Source organism: Rhamphochromis longiceps, linkage group LG5 (genome assembly GCF_057381845.1).
Source record: "Rhamphochromis longiceps isolate RC_006_pf linkage group LG5, R_longiceps_female_GT1.1, whole genome shotgun sequence".
NCBI classification, from domain to species: Eukaryota; Metazoa; Chordata; class Actinopteri; order Cichliformes; family Cichlidae; genus Rhamphochromis; species Rhamphochromis longiceps.
In genome coordinates, this window is record NC_140561.1 from 19,469,409 (window position 1) to 19,488,706 (window position 19,298).

Here is a 19,298-nt window from a genome sequence, read left to right on the forward strand (position 1 = left end):
CAGATGATACTAGACAAGCTTAGAGCAGGAAAAATGGGGGATTTTATCATCAGAGTAGAAAAAACTAAATAAAAAAGCATTTCTCTGTGTGTGTTCGCTATTGCTACATTCGTCATGAGCTCATTACTGCACATCAGTACATCATAACGCCCATCTCAAAATTACAGAAAGTGCCACATCATTACAGAGCTTGCCTTTAAGGATACAGTATTTGAGAGTAGTAATAATAATAATTATGATCAAAGTCATTCAAAAACAAGAATTATCACAGTTGCTATAATTGTGCAGCTGTAACCAGAACCTTACAACCGACTTGCCAATTTAAGAACCAGAAGCATTTTTTATTTATTTATTTATTTTTCCATAAAGGAAATTCCATCAGCCTCAGCTGGTTTCCTCACGCCTGTCCTCCACGCACATGCACGCCCACACACTGCAGTGTTCGTTTGTAGGCACAGACACATGTGTGCGCACCCACGCACTGACAAGATGGAGCACTGGCTGCATTGAAGAGCAAGGACAGGATATGCATGACAGATGATGCAGGATTAGAGATGCTGTAAATGTGGAAGCAATCGAAGGGCGCTGCTTTTTCTGTATCCTTGTCACCGTATTGTGGTTTCTGTGTCATTGTTGTTGATGGAAAATGCATTTCGGTTGCTAATGAGGCAAATCAAAATATGCTGAATTAAAGCAAGCATATCCGAGGCACAAAAGGGTTGCTGGGTATGAGCTACATAATATGGAAAGATGTGTAGATCTTTATGCTATAATGACTTTAAAAACAAACATTTATGGCTGTGTACTTTGAGCCGTGTAAAGAATAAACAGTACAAACGGGCAAGAGTTTTTGTCATCCGTTCCACATGATGATTTGAAGGGACTGCCCATCAGACTTCATCTTTTGTACAGGCTGGAAGGAGGAAGGAGCAGATTTACACTTACAGTTAACGTCAAAGGAGCCAGCAGGCTCCAGTAACAGGGATTAACATAGGAAATGACGCACATGTGATCAGAGTGACTCATGACCTCACTATTTCACAGATGAGTTGTCCAGATGTGTCTCCACCCGCGAACACTGTCACTCTCTTTAGCCACATTGCCTTTTTTATTTTTATTTTTTTTTTTTTGTACTCACAAATTTCTGAAATAAACAAATTTAAAATCAGGCAAACTTTTAATGGGATGACAGAACAAGTCTATAGCCATGATGCAGCACGTTTAAAGTGTGCTATAATAATTAGCATTCCTATACACAAAGCACAAACTAAAGCATATAACAAATATGCATATTGATAATCATACTACTTCAAAAGTACTACAAAGTAATGCTGCTACTGCTTCACCCTGCTTCACCCACAAACATCTGCCTCCTGCTCAGCTTGAGGAAAAATCATGGGATTTTGCAGTGTAGGATCCATCTTTCTGGCACATTAATGTCCGCACTAAATTTCATGGCGTTAATCCCTGTTACTGGAGCCTTCCAAATAAGATTTACATTTTTAGAACCTTTGTTCCTGTTTGATGTACGATGATGGAGGTCAGAGGATTGTTTAAAAAGGAAAGTTGCAAAAATACCTCCTTAACATTTGATGATTTTTTTTCCCCCCGTTTATCTCAGCACTTTCTTATTTAATAAACTGTATGTTGTTCTGCACCATTTATTCTACACCGTGGCTCTGCAGAAAACAACTATCCTTTTAATATACAGGCCGAAAAAACACTCAGAAAGCTGAGTAAACTTTACTGTGAGCAAAATGTTAATAAAAGGAGCTGCCAAAAAAGATGACAAACAAAAAAACCCTAAAAGCTAACTAAACTAACAAAGCTGAATTAAGGCTTAAATAGAAATCACAGAGAAGCTGAGAGCATGAGCTATAGAACACTTTTCCTTGACCTCAATGGGAAATGTCACAAGGTGAAGGAAAGGTGTGTAGGAGACGTGATAAGGCTAAGTCTACTCAGCCTAGGTTCCTTAACAGCACGATGTCAGATATCTGCTGTGTCGAAACTACAACATCCAGCAGATGGACTACAACATGCACGCCTTACCTGACCCTTTTGTTTTGCTTCTGTCCGGTAAAGGATCTACTACGAGCCATCTGAATGTTTCAATATGTAACTACCAAGAAGCAGCGGCGTGGCATTCAGAGATCAGCTGCGCGTTTATCAGCCTGTTCAAAATTCAAACCATATCAATAGGTTACGGCACGAAATGGAAAATGCATTTATAATTAACATGCAGGTGATCTGCGCAACTTTGTCAATTATCTATGAATGGTGGGATGGCATTATCCTCTTTCATGAAGGATGGTCCAGTGTATCCTCTGCTAAAGGATGTAATAAAGGAAGCACAGACAGAAGCACCTTTCCTTAGTATTTATTTACAGTTCCTCTTATTATGACTGCGACACAGATACTTCCACGTCTACTCTCTCAGTTAGAAACCTTTCTAAAGGAAACTGACTTGACAAAACTTGTGGTACACACAAAATCTGTCAAGGAGACATGGTAACATGAAAAACAAATACCAAACATATTTCCCTTTTTTAGGGAACACAGAAAGACGTGACAAAGGGAAGGATTGATTGATTGATTGATTGAATCTTTATTTTGAACATGTTGAAAAAGTATAAAAAAAAAAAAATAGAATTAAAAGAGACAAATGAACAAAGCAAACAAAAGGAAAACGAGCAACCACAACTCCAAATAACGTCCATGTTCAAAAAGGAGCAGGAAGAAGCATAAGCTTATTTAATCCCACCCCTTTTCCACTATCTAGTATCAATAGACTACAGAAATACCTCCTTGTAATTACATTATATGTTATGTGTAATTTTTTATTTTTTATTTTTTAATATATACACATATGTTTCTATCTATCCATACCTACGTATATACACACATACGCACATATACACATTTTCAATAACCCCATTAACACCTGAAGGATACACAACCTACAATTTTTATATATATATATATATATATATATATATATATATATACATACATACATACATATATACCCATACCAACAAACCCGTGCATGCGCACACACATGAAAATATTAGACAAGAACACCCTATCAAATCTCTACCTTTTCCCTGTACCCTGTAAAAACCATATCCTTAAACCGCTTTTTAAACTGCGCCATGCTTGGACATTGCTTCATATCTTTACTTAGTCTGTTCCACAGCTTCACTCCACACACAGAGATGCAAAAACTTTTTAATGTTGTACGGATACGAGGATGTTTTAAATTTAATTCCCCCCTCAAATTGTATCCCCGTTCCCTTTTAGAAAACATTTTTAGAATATTGTCAGGAAGCAGGTTATTTATTGCTTTATATATAATTTGTGCTGTGAGAAAATGAACCAGATCTGTGAATTTTAGAATTTTTGATTTTAAGAATAGTGGATTTGTATGATCTCTGTAACCAGTTTTATGGATTATCCTTATGGCCCTTTTTTGTAATATAAAGATTGATGATAGCGAACATTTGTAAGTATTGCCCCAAACCTCTGCACAGTAATTCAAATACGGTGCAATCAGGGAACAATAGAGAATGTGGAGTGATTTGTGGTCCAGAATGTGTTTTACTTTACTCAAGATTGAGACACTTCTTGAAATTTTGAAAGGACAGACGGAAACAACAAGGACACTAAGCAAGCAAATATGAAACTGAAGCGAAATACAAATCAAGTATCCAGAGCTAACGCTAGAGCAGCAGGACAGTCTAAACTGGTACCCAAGAGCTCAAATGAAATCAAACAGAGATAAGTTTACATTTACTAAAAATCAGCCTTTGATGCTTCATGCTATGCACAGGAGGGCTGATCCCGGAGCTGCCAGTAAGCCCCCCTCATCTCAGCTTGTACTCTAAGAGCCAAAGTACCTGCTACCCTTGCACAACCAGCTACAGTACGCTGCTTAGGACAGACACTGGCCTGAAATCTCCTTAAAGGGTCATGTGCTGTTAAAAGGCAAGCCAGTCAGCACATTTTTAAGTCTTTCCATTCAACACTTGGTCAGCTTTAAGTTTCCCTCGCTCCCTTTCTGCTCCTTTACCCGCCTCACTCACTGTAAACCCGAATAAGTTACCAGAACTCAAAAAAATTGAGGCAATCGATTGCATCAATTTTTTTGAGTTGATCAACTCAAAAGCCAAATTTTTCCAGAACATAAAAGTTTGGATTACATGGTACTTGTATCTTTTGAGAACGGTCAACTCAAATATTTGCAGTTAATATGACTTAAAGTTTCAAGTTTACAAATTCAAAGAAATAAGTTCACAGAACTTATAAAAAATAAGTACACAACTACAACATTTTTATGTTAACAAAACTCAAATGTTTATTAGTTTGTGTTGTCATTATTTTAAGTACACGTTAGTCAAATATGTTGACTATTTGATACTTAAAAACATGTGACCCAAAACTTAAAATTTTTGAGGCAATTGATTGCCTCAATTACACTGAGTATCGGTAACTTAATATGCAAAAGTCATAAACATCTGCCATTGAACAGTATCTTGCCTGCTCCCTTTTAGCACTATGTTGAAATTAAATACATTTAAAAAAAAAAAAATTACATAAATTAAAAATAATTAACAAAAACATTTATAAATTAAAATAAGTAGACCAAAAATTGTTTAGTCAGGAAAACTGTCAGAGTAATGAAAAATAATAATTAATAATATCAAAATGTGCTTTTGGCTCTCTGGCTAATATCTGAATAAGACAACAAGGCAGCAATTTGAGTGAATTACAATGCTATTTGTTTTACATTAACCAGTATCAAACAGTGAAATTTAGGTCATCTTGCGCAGCCCACAATGTTTTGGAAATAGTATTACGAAAAACATTAAAACATACAAAACATTAGTGTTGCTTTGCATTATGTTAATGAGAACAAAGGCACGTTGTATAGTTTGGACCTATTGGCTGAACACCTGTAGAGTAATCTAATAATGTTTTGAGGCATTATTTAGATTAAAGGAGAGAACTTTGAACTAGCCTTTTATAATGCTTCACCCTGCATCCTTCTTTCAGATGAGTTCCTACATAACCAAGTCATTCTTGAGGGTCTGTAACCTGGGTGACAGTTTACCACTTTCTAGACCAAATAAAATCTTTTGAGTAAATTCTAAAGTGTTGGTCAGGGCTTTGGGGTAGCTGAGGTGAAGTGCATAGATCAGTCCAAACATTACTAGGAAGGCTTCACCAAATCTGGGGAGACTGAACACGGCATCACTTTCAATGACGACAGAGATTTTCACAGGTTGGTAGTGAACTGGACTTGTTGTGTGATGGTCACTGATGACAGTGAAGAGGGCCACTTCAACACCATCAAGCTCCAACTCATCAGATTCGTCCTGAATTAATGAAAAAGAGATACTAATCACAATCTAACCCAAGAAATACAACAGACGACATATAATTTCTCATTTTACCAACTCCCACTGAGATCCAATACCTCTTTTACAAGGGAGACCTGAGTCTCACTGTAAGAGGTGAAAAACAGAAGATCCATGTTCTACACACATAAATCAGCTAATTCACCAGAGAATCAAGTGGTGTGAGATAGACTGAAACTAAGCTAAAGGAAATACACAGGAGTAGACTAAACAAAGGTAAGTCCAAACAGTGCATCAAAATACATGTTTGTACTTTGATGCACTGTTTATATACACAGTAGTATCTGTTAGATACTTAAGGACACTCACAGTGCAGGTTCTGAAAAATCCAGAGACATCCTCATGCAGATAGACAGGAAGGGCAGGGAGAACGGTAGTGCACTTGGTGTGGATATCATGGATTTCCTATTTCCAGATAAAAACAGAATTTTATATACTGGTGAGTTTACTGAACAACAACAAAAACAACAGTCAAATCAGAACATATGTCCACAAATAACCTGTTCACATCTTTAATACAGTCAGACAAATAGCAAACACAAAGTGGAGTAATAGCAAAATTAAAAAAGCTCATTTAAATCATTGAACCTGTCCAATGTTCCACTGGTTCAACCTATGAAATGTGTAACAATCTATTATTACCTGTTCATTGTGAATTCTTAGAATTTCAACCAGGGCATCTGCTGTCTTCCCAGTTTTTGATGCCCTGGCTGAATAAGGTCATCAGTCGAGGAAGATGGCGGTCAAGTTCAGCGTAGAATGTATTGGGCAGGTTCTGATTTGTAATCCGCTGAAACTCTGCATACAACTACAGCAGAAGGACAATACAGTTCAATTTGAAGAATCTCGCACATCTTTATAAAGCAGCAAAAAGCTGCCACATGAGTAAGAATTACAATTTTCATTTTAAACAGAGCTGATCCATATTACCTCAGACTCCATTTTTAGAGCAGGCCAGAGGTCCAAGAGCTCCTTCACAACCCTAACCCTGCACATATAGTTTAAAATATAGCGTTTCTAACAAGAAAACTGCTTGAAAGCACTCTCACTGCAGACAGGCATCTCCGTTGTGTAACTGCAGGGACAACGGGCTTGTTTGGACCCAACTATTCTGAGTCATGAGAGGGGGTTTAAAAATTTAGAGAGATTAAAATACTTTGTTTCATACTAGGCGACCGGGCGCCACCTCTAGAGCAAGTAGTATCTAACTTTTTAAACAGCCTGCGACCCTCATTACAACAACTTAATGCTAGCTCTGCAAGCGCAAAGTTTCCTTCGGGGAGAGCAGCAAAGCACATAAAAAACACGGACCGACATTTCTGCTATTCTTTTCGACACGCACCCAAAATACAACTAAATATTCGTATTTTAACAATAAACTAATATCAACATTGAAAACTTACTGTAAGTCCAGTGATGCTAGTTGCTGCCGTTAGGTCCAACTTTCTCCAGTCGTCCGTGTTGCCTCTTTGGTGCTGTTCCCGCCCATATACCTTTACTTCTTCTGTGTTTCGTATTAATGCTCATTAGCGCCGCCTTCCGCTTCGGAGGGTGAATCAGAGATTAACTCGGAATAAAAATTGATTCCTGCAGCTGCTCAACACTTACGGAAAAAATTAAAAATATATATGTAGGACACAGTGATAAAACAATGAATATTAAAATAAATACATTTTGTCTTCCACTAATGCATTTAAGACAATTTGATTTTACTTATTTGGTGAAACACTTTGAGATTTTATTGTATTTTAGCATGTGCTACATAAATTAAGTTTATTATTAAATCCTACCTACTTGAAACAACAAAAATAACAGGACTTTACCATTCTTATATGTCCTAACTTAACTGTGTTACGTTGTGCTTAAGTTATTATTTTAAGTGATGCTTACTTAATATAGAAATAGTTAAATTCAATCAAATATTATTAGTTTCATTTACTCAAAAAGAAGAACATGTTATACGAACTTGACATATTTAAGTTAACAGAACTTTTTAAAGACTTTGAGTATACAGTACTTAATCTGTTTAATTACTTTGAACATTCGGGTTTACAGTGCTCATTTTAGTTTGCACATTTTTTCTTATTTAACACGGGGACTGGGTTGTGCAGTATGAGGGACTGGTGTTAAAGCTTCAAACATTTCAAATTGACAGCCATGAAGTCTCAAAGCCATATCCGCCGCTTTAAACGCGATGATACTGATAGAAGCACGCTAATGCGTCCTTCTGTTAGCGGCGTAGTACAATGCTGGGCCCCGTGACCGCCCTACTACGTGCGCAGTTGCTTGTGTAAAACGTTGTTGAGCTCCTAGAAATAAATTTTAACTCCATTAGCTAGTCATGCACTTGTTTTTCTTAGACCAATGGGGAGCAGCCTACGAACAAGAAAACACGAAGAAAATGAGTTGTTTAGAGAAAGGAAGGCTAAATGAATAAGGCAGCTGTTTCTGTTTTTTCAATTATACGGTGCTGTTTTTTATAGCATAGTTTCAGACAGACAGAGCTGCAGTTAATGAATCCAGACTGTTTTCCCACCTCTGGGGAACAGACAAAGGGGAGGAATGGGGGATGATGCATGGAGGAGGAGAGAGAGGAGAATGGGAGGAGATAGAAAAGTCTGTGGCTTTGCTGAGGCCATTTCTGCTCAGCAGAGGTGTAGGAAAACCTTTTTTTTTCATGGTTTTCAGTAATCTTGCACAATCTCCTCTTTTCTCCCTCAGTTGTTTACCCAGGGTTTAATCTGGGAATCGGTGTTGTGAGGCAGCTGGAAGCATTTAAACAGAGAACTCTGTGTTAAAAATTAAGAGCACCTTTGGGACTTACGGCCGCTGATTCCATAAACCTCAGAAATGCTGCTGCACAATTGCCAAGTTTCCCTAGTGGAAATCAGATCTCTCCCTCGCCATCTTTCTTCTCTTCTCACTTTTTTTTGTCTTTCTCTTTCTCTGTACTGCTGCATTTTTCTTTTATCCCTTTTCCACTTTTGTTCAGGCTCAAAATATTTGAAGGTGGTCCGTTTGCCTTCCTTTTGTTTTTTTAAGCTCTTCACAAAAAATGTGAGTTATGTTTTTTTTAAACAAGAGTTTAAACAGATTTATTGGTTCATTGCTGGTGAATTTTCACTATGGGCACTTTTACTGCATTCTTATACTAAGGAATCTGCTCCATCATTTCCCGAACCCAAACGTTTCTTTCCTGGTTGAAAAAAATTGATCCTCAGGTTTCCCCTAAAGTCAGCACGGGGACCTGATCACTCTGGTAAACATACTGCCATGTTACACCACCACCCAAACCTCCGAGCGCTGCGTGGCCAAGGACCCCTACAGTATGACTTTAGCCCTACATACGAAGTGTTTGCGTAGAGTGTGTTAGGATAGTTCTGTGGAGAGCTGAGCCAAAGCAGCTGTGAAAATACAGGCTTTGTGATATGTGAAGCCTGCCTCACCAGGATTTCTCTTACTTTCTCCCTAGTATATGCATAGTTTGTATCTGCCATGCCAAAATGAATATTTACAGGTACGTTTGCTGGTGCTGGAAGAAGTATTCAGCTGTTTTGCATAAGTAAAGGTAAAAAAGTAGCAAAGGGTTATGTTCACAGCTTGTTTCTGTGGCATCTCAAGAGACTAAGAGCAAAGAAAAATCATTTTATGTTGGTCGGTTGCATGAAGATGGCTGATTTCATAGTCAGTCATCTGTCATATGTTCCCCCTGCACAGACTGCATAATATTTGGCCTCCATGGAGCCTGACTTTCAGATTTTTGAAAGTGATGAGCAATAGGTCTCCAGGCTTTCAAGATGTCTTTGACAGAGAATCACAAACTAGTATTTCTGCACCAACAAGTAGATTCCCAAATTTGTAGAAGACTTGGCACATTTCGACATGCAGTCCAGTATGTCCTAAAAAAGGATCTGAGGAAAGTGGACAAGTAGAGGACAAAAAAAGAAAAGTGTAGGGGCTTAAGAAAAACTATCTACATAATATGAGGAGTAACTTAGTCATTAGGAAACAGACACCTGACACAGGACCTGAGAGATTGCAATTTCTTTAAGTATTTTTTAGGAATAGTTCTCCAGGTTTCTTAAAGGACATTCAAAGCTCTTCTTTGGATGCCGGCTGCCTTTTCTGTTCTGTTCTCTATCAAGATGATCCCACATTGCTTTGATATTGAGGTCTGAGCCCTGGGGAGGCCTATGACCCGTGGCTGATAGTGATCTATTGTGTTTGGAATCATTTCTTGCTAATCAGATGTTTTCCTTTTTCCACATTGACAATTCCATTGATTTTGACAAGATTCCTAACACCACAGGTTGAAATCCAGACCTAAACCATGACAGAGCCTGCAAAATGTTTTACAGATGGCTTTAGACACTCAGTGTTGCACCTCTCTGCTGAACCCATCTTTAAATATAGATTCATCACTCCATAAGAACTGTTGCCGTTGATTTTTCAGCCCAGTTTTTTGTGCAATTTGGACAACTTTTCAGCCTTTTTGCTCATTTTCCTTTCCTTAGGAATGGCCTTTTCACAGCCATCCTTCCACTGAGAGCATTTCTAATTAAGCTTTGGCAAACAGTAGATGGATCAACTAGATTTTATTTTGGCTGCTTGTTTGTGTCATTGTTACAATTTTTTTCTTTTTTGCTGTCTTTAATATATTTTTATGTCTGTGAAGACTTTTGAACCTTTTGCGTTATACAGATAAAATTCACTTGACTAACGCCAACAAACTCAGTTACTAAACTGCTTCCGCAAACACAGATAACTGCTAATTAGTGCTGTGTAACATCCAAATAAAATACTGTAATTTCCCTCAACAAAAATGAAGCACAGACTTTGCAGATTGGCTGTTAGTACGATTACCCACACAGCAAGCCTTATCATTTGTCAGGTAATTGCATAAAGACACCAGCACAAACAGAGAAGTCCAGTTCAGTGACTTGAGTAAGCAGCCTAGCAGTCATTTAGGGGCAAGTTCAGCCTGTGTCGACGCCCACCTGTCATAAAGCATCCCCACGTCTAATAATGCTTAACTTTAAGGCTTAATTTAATCCAAACAGGTATGTAACCAATAAAACCCCTATGTAATAAAGGTGAAAATCAGACAAAGCAAAGAAATGTAATGTGAGAATATTTTAGAACTGTGTAATGCCATCTGGCACTGGTGATGTCATTTCCTGCAAGATGTTTGCAGTAATGACCAGGGAGTTCCGATGCAGGACTGAGGTTCTGGCTACAGCTTCCTCCGAATGTCCAAATGTCAACACACAGACACACACACGCACACATACCTGCCTTACTTTGAGTATGACTTAAGAGCTTGCTGTAAACTTGGCATGAATCAAATATAAACACCAGAAAAATTAAACACACATGGTGATGAGAAGCACTTTACTGTGAGGAAAAAGTATTTGTTAAGCCACATCTTTTAAAACAGTATTGGAAATCGACTTTATTCATTTACCAGCAGTTCAAAAGGAAAGAGACTAATCATGTTTTACAACTTTATATGATGTATACTTTGTTAAAAGTATAGAATTAACAGTAAAAAAGTTACAGCACTCATATGAAAAGGAGTATAGTCTGCAATATATAAAATATATTATTGGATTATTCCTTACTTAATTATTTCTGGTCTGAGCTTTGAGCTTTTTTCCAACCTGCCAGATAAATGAAGGTATTTGAAAAATATATCCATTTCAGCATTAAGAGTACGTATAAAAATGCAAAATATAAAGAACTTATGCGTAATTCTCTTGCCCTTGTGCTTCACCAATGCACTGTACTTAAATTGGTAACAGTGAGAGTAACAGGTAGTGATAATTCCAGGCCTTTAATATCCTCCCATCTCCATTCATCTTCAACAAAAGCTTTCTGTCTTTGATTGTTGGCTCTGACTCATTGCGGCCGTGCTGCTGTTTGATGAAGAAGGGGGTCTGTTAATGTAACGTTTCTTTTTACTCTATTTTCTCCTTCCTCAGACCCCTCCCCTCTTCACCGCATTCGGCACAGTTTTGATAGGGGAAGGGACGTTACAGTCTTTATGTCGGTCTGAATTTGAGCTTCGGTAGGCTTTAAATGTTCCATAAACTTTGCGTGTGGTGCTGTGCTGTGCGCTGTACGTGTTTGATTTTTGTCCCGTATGTGGGGAGTGGAGCCTGGGGAAAATAAACCCAGTGAAAAACCACACAGAGCCGTCAGCTCTGAGGTACCACTATGGCAACATCACATAACCCGAAGCAACAAACAGGCTCTCTCATATTTTGCTGAAGTGATTTTAAGTGACAGACACAGTACTTAGACTCTGGCTAATTGGCGTTAGCTGTTGTCTTGTTTGTCAGTCAGGGAAAGCGATCCGAATGCGAACCTGACGTCCTGGACTGTGTGCGAATGTGTGCATGAGAGAGAGTGTCTGCAGCACACTGCTGCAGACGAGCCAAACCTCTTACCCATCTCCTAGAAATAAAAACAACATCATCGCACGCCACGAGTTCCATACTAGTCACTGAATCATTACAAGTACAGTTTTTGCTTCACCTTGCTCCCTCTGTGTCCCATCTTCTCCCCCACCCCACTTCCAACTTTTCTATCCAGATGTGGAGCAGATGGCCATTGACTGGCTGACCGGAAACTTCTACTTTGTGGACGACGTGGATGACAGGATCTTCGTGTGTGACAAGAATGGGCAGACATGTGTTACCCTCCTGGATCAGGAGCTGTACAACCCCAAAGGCATCGCTCTGGACCCCACCATGGGGTGAGTGTGGTCACTTTCTTAAAGTACGGAGGGAAGGACATCACACAAACTTTGTCCAGCAACTGCGTTGTGTCATCCATCGCTGTTATTCAACTTTAAAATATGTGGAAATAGAGGGAAAAAAACAGGATAAATTGGATGTTTGGAAGCTGGAGTAATTGAGCGCAGATGTTGGCGGTATGCTGACTGTATAAGGTTTTGAGAGGAAAAGCACGTTTTTGTTTTCGGCTCTTTTGTTTATGACCAAACTTTCCAGCTGAATTCCTGAAAGTGCGTCTGTCTCTGCGGCGCGTGGTCGTGATTCTGAGAGATCGTTCTTCGGAGAAAACTGCGCGAATGCAAGAATGTGCGTTCGCGTGCACGTATTTGCTTGTAGTTTTCCTCCCACACGGCTTTCTCTGCTGTAATTGGTTCGTTCAGGAACAGGTAGAGCTGCTGGAGCTGGCTTTTCTTTTGGTAATCGGCAGTGTCATTAGAGGGAGAAAACAGCAATAACAAACACTGGCACAGCAAAAAAAGTCTTAGTTGTGCTTTTAATCTGCAGGCTGATTTACTTTGAGTGACATACAAGTAAAAGACAAAATTTTATAAATAAATAAATAACATCGTTCTATTTTTCCTGCCTTCATCTACTCATTAGCAGTTGCTCCGTTTCTCTGTTATGAAAGGATTTTGAGAGGTCTACTTTAGAGAAGGACTCACAGCTCGCTTGTGTAACACATGTTTTTCACAGTAGACGCTGTTTGTTAACACGTTTACAGAGACTGTGAGCAGGATTTGATGATTTGATGTCATAAACAAGTTATTTTATTTTATTTTTTTATATTTCTGCTCTGGCAACAATGAAAACTTATGGTCTAACAAACTGGTTTTGGAAGGAAAAAATGTTATCAGATCTCAAATATCCATCAAAAAGCCCAAAATAAAGTTTTCAGTATTTTTTCCAACCAGAAGTTAAAGTCTGTCAATCAGCAGCATCTCTGGGAGCGGGCTATAAGGTGCTCCCGACACCTCCTGAAATATGTTTGGTCTCCCTGGCACCCCCCACCCTACTCCCACCCAAAAAGCCACTGGACTAGAGTGCTGTTAATCTTACAGTACCCAACAGTAATAGGTGAGAGCACAGATAGGACCAGTAGGAATGTAACCGAGTACATTTACTCAACTACTTTCTCAGGCTTTATGTACTTGTAGTTCATTTACAGGTGACGTCTTGCTTGTAAATGAGACATCTAGTCTGTGTGGGATTACCTGTATAAATAAAGGTTATAATAGGCTATAATTTTTAGTTACTGAAAAAGTCAGAATACTTTTTCTATTTTAAAAAGTATCTATTACAAGATTATGTTTGCATATTAAATCGGCAATATGACACAGGGCTGCATATAGCCTTGAAAACTGTGCTTTGCAGACCAATTTGCATCTTTGGTGCCCCCTGTGCCCCCCTTGTACTCCATTTAGAAAAATCATGAAAACACCCCTGCTATCAGTCCGTTTCTTCTCACTTCTTTCTATAGGAAGGTGTTCTTCACAGACTACGGACAGATCCCCAAGGTGGAGCGCTGTGACATGGATGGCCAGAACCGCACCAAGTTGGTGGACAGTAAGATCGTCTTCCCCCACGGCATCACGCTGGACCTTGTCAGCAGGCTGGTGTACTGGGCTGATGCCTATCTAGACTATATTGAGGTGGTGGACTATGAAGGCAAGAACCGGCACACCATCATTCAGGGACTGCTGGTAAGAAAATAATCTCATTATTATCTCTCTTTAGCTGTAAGAAATTCCCCATAACGCCGTCTAACATGCTCTGGAGCTCTATACACGATACGTTACCCCAGTGTGCGCCTTTAATGCGTTTTTAGCCAGTGAGTGATTAGCAGGGAGAAGATGGTGGACATTTGGCTTTTCATTAAATAAGCTGATTAATCGTGTCCAATATTGAGGCTGTTGATGTTGCTGCGCTGTTGAAGCACATTGGCTCTTAAACCTGTTACCATGGCTTTTACTGTGATCTGTGGGGGAAGTAACAGCTTTCATTTACTCACTGAACCTAAGGGCACAGACATGCACACACACACACACTTAAACCGCCACCTCTTGTAATATATGTGTGTGTGCGCACCTGTGATAGACCATTAGTACATGCACATCCTTCACTTACAGGATAAAAAGAACCGTGGTTATGGATGGTGCTGAGTCAGGGCTGTTTTACCAAGTCGGTGTATGTGTTTGCTGAGACTTAGCACACACTCTCTTAAAGGTGCAAGCTGCGTAAAAAGTAACGTTCAGATCACACACTCTGGCCAACACAATCCGTCAGTCTGGTTTGTGTTGTCTACATGTGGAAGCTAAGGTGACCTAATGCACTATTGTTAATTGTTGCCTGAATCCAGATTATGATAGGAAGCAGTATGTAAATGTAATCTTTAAGGTAGTCTGTGTTTATCAGCAATATCCACAATGACAGGCCTCAGTTCCATGTCAGATTTCGTGTTGTTCCGGTGTTTTTGTATTTCCTGCTGACTTTGTCAGCTAAAGGCAAGTGCTGTGTGAGCAATCATCATGTTTGAGAGCTCTGGACTATTTTCGGTCTCGGTCACACTTTGCACCATGCTGACCACGGGAAATTCTACTTTTTGGACAAGTGGCTTTTTAAAATTGTATATTGGGGCACCTCAAACAGCTTGACCACTGTTCTACACATGTGCGCATGGTTTATTAAACTAAAGGTGACATAGCAACACAGCATTTGTTTAATGGTAAAAGAGTTTTTTAAAAATCTAACCATCGGAAATGTCACCAAGAAGATCACAAAGAGGAGAGAACTGTTTTGTTTTGGTGGTAAGTTGCCATGGAATGAGGAAAATAATAGCTACCAAATTGTCCCCATACAGAGAAAATAAAAGACTCGCTCAAGGAAAATGTCACAAAGCAAGGAGTGACAGATCCATTGTTGTATATTGGCGATGCAGGGGAGTGCACTACTAAAAAAACAGCTCTTGGATTGCATTTATTTGTTCAAATTTATGAAAGTTAAACCCCTTTTTATGAGGTTACACACAAAGGCAATACTAAAGTGTTTCTGCGTAGACGTCACGAGGGCTTAGATGATTTTTTACAGTCTCTGCAGACTAATAAAGCGCTTGTAGGTTTATTTTTTTGTAAAGACTGTTAGTCAGAGAGACTTTGTTTATGGAAAACTTATTTTGTATGAGTATTTGTACATGTAAGTTTAACAACAAGAGACGAAACACATGAAATACTGAAAAAAATAAAGCGTTTTTTGTGCTTTCCTCTCCCTCTGATTTGTGTTGTTTTTAGATTGAGCATCTGTATGGGCTGACTGTATTTGAAAACTATCTCTACGCCACCAACTCAGACAACGCTAACATGCAGCCCAAGACCAGTGTGATCAGGGTGAACCGCTTCAACAGCACAGACTACCAGGTGGTGACCAGGGTGGACAAGGGAGGAGCTCTGCACGTCTACCACCAGAGACGGCAGCCCCCAGGTAGACATGCCCGCACATATACATCATTCCTAGGTGGATATTTTATTATGAGACTCATTTTTTCCCTCTTTCTTGGTTTCTAGTGCGCAGCCACGCATGCGAGGAGGACCAGTTTGGGAAGGCTGGAGGTTGCTCCGACATCTGTCTGTTGGGGAATGGCCAAAAGACGCGGACTTGCCGCTGTCGCTCTGGATTTAGCTTGGGTAGCGATGGCAAATCTTGCAAAAGTGAGTGGGAATGAACGGTGACTGAGCTCCAGCGATTGTAAATCAACACATCCATCAAAAGTTATCTGCGTGTCAAACATTCACTGTAGCAGTATTCCCAGACAAGGGTGGGCTCCTGAATTTCCCAGTGGGTGTATGGGGGGCATAGCTCAAGTAATTTGAAATGTTACTAAGAAAGAAACAAGTTTGTTGAATTGTGTCGTGCATAATAAGATTGTTACATGTAGAAATGCCATTTTTTTAAGAATTTGGACGGTCTTTTTAGACTTTCTACATGTGCCCTATGAGAAGGTATTATAAAGGCCTTTCTATGAGAAGAGCTGCTTTAAGTGTATTTTGGTCTCAACTGTTGCCTTGGCTCGGATCCATGTAGATTCAGTTTGAAGTCACCAGATTAACAGATGTCTCGAGCAGTTGCTGTCTGTCTGTGTTCATTCTCCTGTAGATTTAATCCTGCTATCTCACTGTTTGAGTTTAAGCACAACTCTCTCCCTCTACCTCAGTGACTCTATATCAAATGATCTGCGAACCAAGTTGTACAAGTCATTTATCGATGTATGAAACGATCTCTTCTGCTGTCCTGCATATGCAGTCTTTCTGTTCTCAAGTTATTTGCAGAGTTGAGTTTTCTGAAAGTAACGCCGGCACTGAGCTCCAGCATTTGTTTTATGTATTTTAACAGCATTGCTGGCTCTTTGCTGGCCGCTCCACAAAGCTGTCAGTGTGATTCAGCTTATTCTGAGAAGTGTTTTACTATCCACCAATAACAGCTTTATATTGATCTGCCTACTGAGAAAAGAACGTCCTTGAAAATAGCAATATTGATTGACCCAAAGGGCACCCATCTTCTTCTTTCGCTGTCTCATTAAAAATCACTTAATTTTCATTTTTGGGCTTTTGTTGAACTTGCATTTTTTTAACATTAATAATCCATATAAATTATTCAGAAATAACTGTGTCAGCATATGAGTTGGCCTCTAATTTTGATTCCTTTAAAAAAAATAAAGTAAAGAACAGTAAATGATGGTCTAAGTTGAAGTGTTTTACCTTTATTCCCTTGTTTTGCCACAGAACCAGAGCACGAGCTCTTCCTGGTCTATGGTAAAGGTCGCCCGGGGGTCATCAGAGGCATGGACATGAATGCTAAGGTGCCAGATGAGTACATGATCCCGATCGAGAATCTAATGAACCCGAGAGCGCTGGATTTTCACGCCGAGACCGAGTTCATTTACTTTGCTGACGCCACCAGCTACATGATTGGGCGCCAGAAGATTGATGGAACGGAGAGGGATACCATTCTGAAGGAAGGTACGGCAACAGCAGCTGATTGGAGAGACCAAAACGACATGCCAAGATTATGAGCTAGTTCGATGATTTTCCATAATAATCTCAAAAACGCATTTCTTAAAATAAAATTTGTAGCCATATTGTAAAAGACTGTTTTTGTTGATCTGGCTTAAAATTATTTGAGATAAAAAAGTGCTTTACAATATGACTCTTCTATTCAGTCCAGTTTATAACAAGTAGCAACTACAGCCTCTTTCAGTACCTTACTTATAAAGCATGTGATATGCTGTGTAGAAAAACTTCACAGCCACTGTTTGTGTTTGTCTAAGCGATCCACACGGTGGAGGGTATAGCTGTGGACTGGATGGCTGACAACTTGTACTGGACAGATGACGGGCCCAAGAAAACTATCAGTGTGGCTCGACTGGAAAAGGCTTCACGCACCCGGAAAACACTGATTGAAGGGAAAATGACTCACCCTCGTGCCATTGTAGTGGATCCGCTTCATGGGTAATATGGATAAAGAGATGAAGGGAGGAATAGAGTGCAGAGAGAACAGATATCAGTAAAGAGCAGTAGAGGAAATGATGGTAATAAGGTACAAGTGAAAGCAGATAAGAGATAATAATAATAATAGGTGATCGTTACATCTGGTTGTCTGTCTGATGACTCAAGTAAAAAAATACCCACCCTGCTGCTCCCCTGTCAGTAAAACCAAAGCAACATTTCTGTCTGCTCGCTTTGTTTGCTTTTATCTTTATCTGTTGCTTTTCCTTGTAAGCAGTATCTTTGTATCATCCAGCCGAAGCCCTTTGATCATTTTTCACCCAGTGCTGCTGACCATTTTCCCCTCGAATTGGCGAGTCCTTTCTGATTACACCTATCACACCTTATTTACTAAAACAGATGGAGCATTTTGTATATTAGTTTCATTAGCTCCATTTCATTTGCATGCAGCCATATTGCTCTTTCAAATAATTCTTTATAATGGTGTACATGGATGTGTCTTATTGATAAGACCTCCTGTGCTCTTTCCTGAGAAATACATGCTCATAAACCCACGCAAAGACACGCACACACATTGGATTGCTAGTGACAGGGTGATGTGTGTCCACACACTTCCCTGGGGAAAGGCACTCACTTCTACTAATGCCTGTAATCAATCAGGCTCAGCAAGGAGGAGGAGAAACTAGCAGAAACCACTAGAAAGAGGAAAAGGCAAGGGAACTATAGAATGCCACTGTTAATGTCAGTCATATTATGGCAAGAAGGGACGTTTCTAATGTCGTACAATAGTGTAGACATCAGTGGTTGACAGGACCTAGAGTACCTGATGACAAACACCGGCATGCCTGTGGGCATATCAGCTGAGACACACTGCTGAGCATTCCCCACTGGTTGGTTTGATGAGTATTGGGTGCTTTAGGGCAGCTAGATAAAATGTCACTGCTTTTGTTAATCCTAAGTGATTCTTTACGATGCACCAATAATATTTACCTTTTCCTGTCTTGCTATCACTTGTACCCATAACAGTTCCCTTGTTATTCCTCAGGTGGATGTATTGGACAGATTGGGAAGAGGATCCTAAGGAAAGCAAGCGTGGAAAGATCGAGCGGGCGTGGATGGATGGCTCAAACAGAAATGTGTTTCTGACCAGTAAAACAGTGCTGTGGCCCAACGGCCTGAGCCTGGACATCCCCCAGGGAATCCTCTACTGGGTGGATGCCTACTACGACCGCATAGAGATGGTCTACCTTAACAGTTCCGGACGCAAGGTCAGAATTAAAATGGTTTAAGAATTGAAGGTTAAAACTGTTTTACTGGAGTCTGGTAACTTCAGACAGGAGTTAAAAACGGGTGTCAGTGCACTAATAAGGAATGCGCTTTAAAGCAGTGGAATAATGTGGGTGGTCTATCACTGTGTAGTACAAACAATGTGGCCTTGAGTTTTGTTAACACTGGTTTCTCCTTGTGTCTGAACTGATATTTTGATTTCACTGAGCTGTGGTGCTATTGGTGCTGTTTTTATAATGCAGAAACTGGAATGGAATCTAAATATTATGCGCACACACACACACACACACACACACACA

General features: G+C 39.6%; 1 protein-coding gene and 1 long non-coding RNA gene across 3 annotated transcripts in view; one reads left to right on the top strand and one right to left on the bottom strand.

The window, feature by feature from the left end:
• Window positions 1-19,298, top strand: part of LOC146669799 (low-density lipoprotein receptor-related protein 1-like) — a 105,670-nt gene that overhangs the window by 42,156 nt on the left and 44,216 nt on the right. Inside the window, exons 7-13 of the mRNA XM_085406411.1 lie at window positions 12,015-12,177; window positions 13,695-13,917; window positions 15,502-15,691; window positions 15,775-15,918; window positions 16,990-17,226; window positions 17,535-17,715; window positions 18,758-18,980. Coding sequence (XP_085262537.1) covers window positions 12,015-12,177; window positions 13,695-13,917; window positions 15,502-15,691; window positions 15,775-15,918; window positions 16,990-17,226; window positions 17,535-17,715; window positions 18,758-18,980 — 1,361 coding nt within the window. The remainder of the gene's footprint in view (window positions 1-12,014; window positions 12,178-13,694; window positions 13,918-15,501; window positions 15,692-15,774; window positions 15,919-16,989; window positions 17,227-17,534; window positions 17,716-18,757; window positions 18,981-19,298) is intronic.
• LOC146669800 (uncharacterized) lies at window positions 4,376-7,310 on the bottom strand. 2 transcript variants are annotated; one of them, XR_014911733.1, is made up of 5 exons: window positions 6,824-7,310; window positions 6,351-6,408; window positions 6,063-6,228; window positions 5,730-5,825; window positions 4,376-5,378 (listed from the first exon to the last, which is right to left on the bottom strand). It is a non-coding gene; the product is annotated as an uncharacterized LOC146669800 (long non-coding RNA). The 2 variants fall into 2 exon arrangements; XR_014911732.1 differs by lacking the exon at window positions 6,351-6,408 and having other exon boundaries at window positions 6,824-7,286.